The 4,579-nt window shown below is 45.7% G+C and overlaps 1 protein-coding gene across 1 annotated transcript; it reads left to right on the forward strand.

The window, feature by feature from the left end:
* Positions 1-1,916: 1,916 nt before the first annotated feature.
* rxfp3 (relaxin family peptide receptor 3) lies at positions 1,917-3,220 on the forward strand. The gene has a single exon (XM_034126005.1). It carries the CDS (start codon positions 1,917-1,919, stop codon positions 3,129-3,131), a length of 1,215 nt encoding a protein of 404 aa, XP_033981896.1. The 3' UTR covers positions 3,132-3,220.
* Positions 3,221-4,579: the final 1,359 nt, after the last annotated feature.

Genomic DNA, 4,579 nt, shown 5'->3' on the forward strand with positions numbered 1-4,579 from the left:
TGGATCAATAGGGAAAGGCTTTTAGCGCTTCACTATCTCCAGAGTGTGTGTGTGTTTGTGTGTGTGTGTGCGTGCGTGCGTGCGTGTGTGTGACAGATCCTTGAACAGAGATGTGCAAGTGTGTGTGTGTCACTGCCCTTGCATGGTTCAGGTCCTGACAGACCGTAGCTTCTCAGTGCAGCTAGGTGCCTTCTCCTCTGCCAAAGCCCCTCTTACCTGTGGGGTTCCCCAAGGCTCTATCCTGGGCCCCATCCTCTTTCTACTGTACATACTGCCCCTAGGTTCAATTCTCACAAAACACAATGTCCCCTTCCATTGTTACGCTGATGATGTACAGATCGATCTGCCTCTCAATTCTAATGTCAACTTACTACAGCAGTTGATGGACTGCTTAACAGAGATCAAATCCTGGCTGAGCGTGTGTGTGTGTGTGTGTGTGTGTGTGTGTGTGTGTGTGTGTGTGTGTGTGCGACAGATCTTTGAAGTAGTAGAATGCCACAAGAAAATATACATTTTTCTTTTGACTAAATACAATAAATGAACACAAACTTGAAAGAGAATTAACAGTAATGGACGGATGGATCAATAGGGAAAGGCTTTTAGTGCTTCACTATCTCCAGTGTGTGTGTGTGTGTGCGTGTGCGTGTGCGTGTGCGTGTGCGTGCGTGTGTGTGTGTGTGTGTGTGTGTGTGTGTGTGTTTGTGTGATTGATCTTTGAACAGAGATGTGCAGGTAGCAGAATGCCTCAAAAATAAATAATATATATTTTCTTTTTAACAAAATACAGTAAATGATCACAAACTTGAAAAGAAAGCCACATGACATTTGGAAAACTAAGAATGTATTGTTAGCCAGGACATTAAAACAGTCCATTTAAAGACATCATCTTAAAAAGTTATTTATATAACAATATTTGTAATAATAAATATGCATATTTATCTTCACACAAGCATAACATACATTTATTGAGCAACATGTGCAATATTTGTTTATTTTTTGCAATGCTTTCACACTTTATTTTTATTATCTATATATACAAATATATATATATATACATGTATATATATTTGTTTTTATCGTATTGAGAAGATAATAACTAAGAGGAGGTACAATGTTATGTCAATGTTGAGGTATATTAATTGTATTGTGTTCTTCAGTATTTTACATACAGTATATATCATTTAGTTCATGGAAATAAAGCCTGATAGAATTTAATTGAGAGAGAGCAGAGAGAAGAGAGGAGAGATAGAGCGAGATAGAGAGAGGTGGAAGGAGAGAGAGAAGGAGAGAGAGCAGCTCTTAGAAAATAACGAGAGGCTCTCTTCACTCTCTCTGCTCTCTGCTCTCTGCTTGCGCGAGCTAGCAGCTCAGCTTCTCCGACGCGCTCTAGCTCGCGTCTCTCGACTATATGATTATTCAATTAGTGTGTCTGATCGCTGCGTCAGGACGCGCATGGGGACGCGGCGCGCGCAGAGGAGGCAGCTCAGAGTCGCGCGGGGCGGTGAGGAGCGCAGGTCTTTGCTCAGCAGGCATTGGAATTCATTCCCAGAAAATCCGGCATGGGGACGGATTACGCACGGATTTAAAAACAAGAGGATTTGGATCATGACTTTTGGACACATCTGGAAGTCACCGTTTTTTTGGATATGTTTTTGGTCTTTATGAAGATCATTTTTAACGTTTGTTCCACGATAACAGGTCAGTAAATACCCCACTGGTGGATTGAAAAACGTCTCCAGACAAGAGTGAACGACGTGTGCAAAGACTTGTATATAAAAGTTCTTCTTCACTTTCTATCTTGTAGTTTTTTTTCTTTTATTCCCATTCACAGAATTCCTGCACGGACGGTTACGCACGGATTTAAAAACCCACAGGATTTTGGATCATGACTTTTGGACACATCTTTGGAAGTTAAAATGTCTGGAGAATTCATGGATACTAACTATGAGGGCTCGGGGGGGATTGTTTTTCCTGCAAACTTCAGCTGCGTTTTGAACAGCAGCAACCTGTCCTCCTCTGACCGGAACTTTCTGCCGGACTTTAACAAAACCTACTCTGTCGGAGACGGCGCGGCGGTGGTGCGCATCATCATCTCCATCATCTACTCTCTGGTGTGCGCGCTGGGTTTAGTGGGGAACTTACTGGTGTTGTATCTGATGAAAACCAAACAGGTGTGGAAGAAATCCTCCATCAACCTGTTCGTCACCAGTTTGGCGGTGACAGACTTCCAGTTCGTGCTGACACTGCCTTTCTGGGCGGTGGAAAACGCGTTGGATTTCACATGGTTGTTCGGAAAAGCCATGTGTAAGATCGTGTCCTACGTCACGGCCATGAACATGTACGCGAGCGTGTTTTTCCTCACGGCCATGAGCGTCGCGCGCTACTGGTCTCTCGCCTCCGCGCTCAAGGGTCGCAGGAGGCGCCCGCGCTGTTGTTCCGCGCGCTGCATCACAGTCTGCATCTGGTTCGCCGCTGTCTCTGCCGCTCTGCCGCACGCGGTTTTCTCCACCACAGTGAACGTGTCCAGTGAGGACTTGTGTTTGGTGAAGTTCCCTGAAGCAAACGGCACTGCGCAGTTCTGGTTGGGACTCTACCAGTCTCAGAAAGTGCTGCTTGGGTTTGTGTTTCCTCTGTGCGTAATTTCCGCATGCTATCTGCTCCTTTTACGTTTCATCACCTCCAAAAACATCAACACATCGAGCGCAAAGCGCCGCGCAAAGGTCACCAAATCCGTCACCATCGTGGTCCTTTCCTTCTTCCTCTGCTGGCTGCCCAACCAGGCGCTCACAGCATGGGGCATCCTCATCAAACTCAACGTGGTGCACTTCAGTTATGAGTTCTACACCACGCAGGTGTACGTGTTTCCGGTGTCAGTGTGCCTCGCGCACTCCAACAGCTGTCTGAACCCCATCCTGTACTGCCTGATGAGGCGCGAGTTCAGGAAGGCGCTGAAGAAGCTCTTCTGGAGGATGACGTCACCGGCGATCCGGCCTTTCACGGGCACTTCAAAGCCTCTCATGGACGAGCAAGGGCAGGTGATCGTGCCCGTGAGCGCGCCCAGGGAGCCCGTGGTGGAGTTTTACCCCCCGGGGGCCGTGATGTACAATAACCTGCCGTCAAACAGCACGTAGTGGAGGCAGACTGTGCTCTATATTGTTTGTTAATACGAGAGTCTTGAAAACTAAGGCTGAGTTCAAGAGGTTTTTATTTTTTAAAAAGCAAGAAAATATGAACTTCATCTCACCTGGACATCCTATGGAAGACTGTTATGGCGCGTTTCCACTACAGCCCGCAGCCCGGTTTAAGAGGGCTGTGACGTCAGCGGCCCGTCTTTGGTTGCGTTTCCACTTGGCCTAGTACCGGCCGGCGGGTCCTAATTCACAGTTTTTCTGGCCTCATAAAATCGTGGGGCCAGGGCCAGAGACAACGAGGCTGAGTCGGGCTGAGTATGCTAAACTAGAGAGAGCGTCGCTGGAAAGGGGGCAACAACTACAACAAGATGGACATATTTGACCGTGATTTAATTGTAATACACGTTTCAAAATGATGCCGAAGTAACAACATACTGATACCGGTTAGTAAAAACCATGAATTAATGCTTTGTCAAGTCTGCAGACAGACGGCAGGCGAAAAACCTTTTAAAATGCTTGTTTTCTACATGGAGATTGGCTAAGCTAACGCAGTATATGCTCCGACCGTCCACACTCACAACAACGGCCTATACAGACATAAATAAAGCAGCGACTGTATTCGCCATGACACAGGCAGTCTGTGGTTTGTACTTGTTTAACTTTTGTCTAGTTTCTGAACAGATATGAGGAGCTGTGAGCTCTGAGTGCTAACAGCTAACGGCTGTGTTGTTTTTCTGGGGTCCTCTGAAGATCACGTCACGGCTCCGCCTACACTGCGTTACTATAGATACTGCCCCAGTTCCTAAACTGTAATGGAAATGCGCCATAAAGTGAGCCAGTCCTAACGAGGCCCAGCCATACCGAGCGGGGCCGAGCGAGGCCGTGTAGTGGAAACGCGGCATTAGTGCCGGACAAAAAGGTGTTTTTATTTCTGGGATTTTTTCCAATTTGAAGAATAAAGTCGTAACGTGTGGAAGATGTGGAGACTCAATTTGAAATGTAAAAAAAAGTCTTCATCTCACCTGGACATCCTATGGAAGACTTTTAGTGCCGGACAAAAAGGTGTTCTTATTTCCAGAATTCAGACGTGATGTGAAGGAGGTGGAGAATAAACTTGAAATGTGAAGCATAAAGTCAAATTGTAGATGAGAAATATTGAAATATTGACAATGAAATGAACATATTTGACCGTGATTTAATTGTAATACAGGTTTCAAAATGATGCCGAAGTAACTACATACTGATACCGGTTAGTAAAAACCATGAATTAATGCTTTGACAAGTCTGCAGACAGACGGCAGGCGAAAAACCTTTTAAAATGCGTGTTTTCTGAATGGAGATCGGCTAAGCTAACGTTGTATATGCTCCGACCGTCCACACTCACAACAACGGCCTACAGACATAAATAAAGCAGCGACTGTATTCACCATGACACAGACAGTCTGTGG

Source organism: Trematomus bernacchii, unplaced genomic scaffold, assembly GCF_902827165.1.
Source record: "Trematomus bernacchii unplaced genomic scaffold, fTreBer1.1, whole genome shotgun sequence".
In the NCBI taxonomy this organism is placed as follows: domain Eukaryota; kingdom Metazoa; phylum Chordata; class Actinopteri; order Perciformes; family Nototheniidae; genus Trematomus; species Trematomus bernacchii.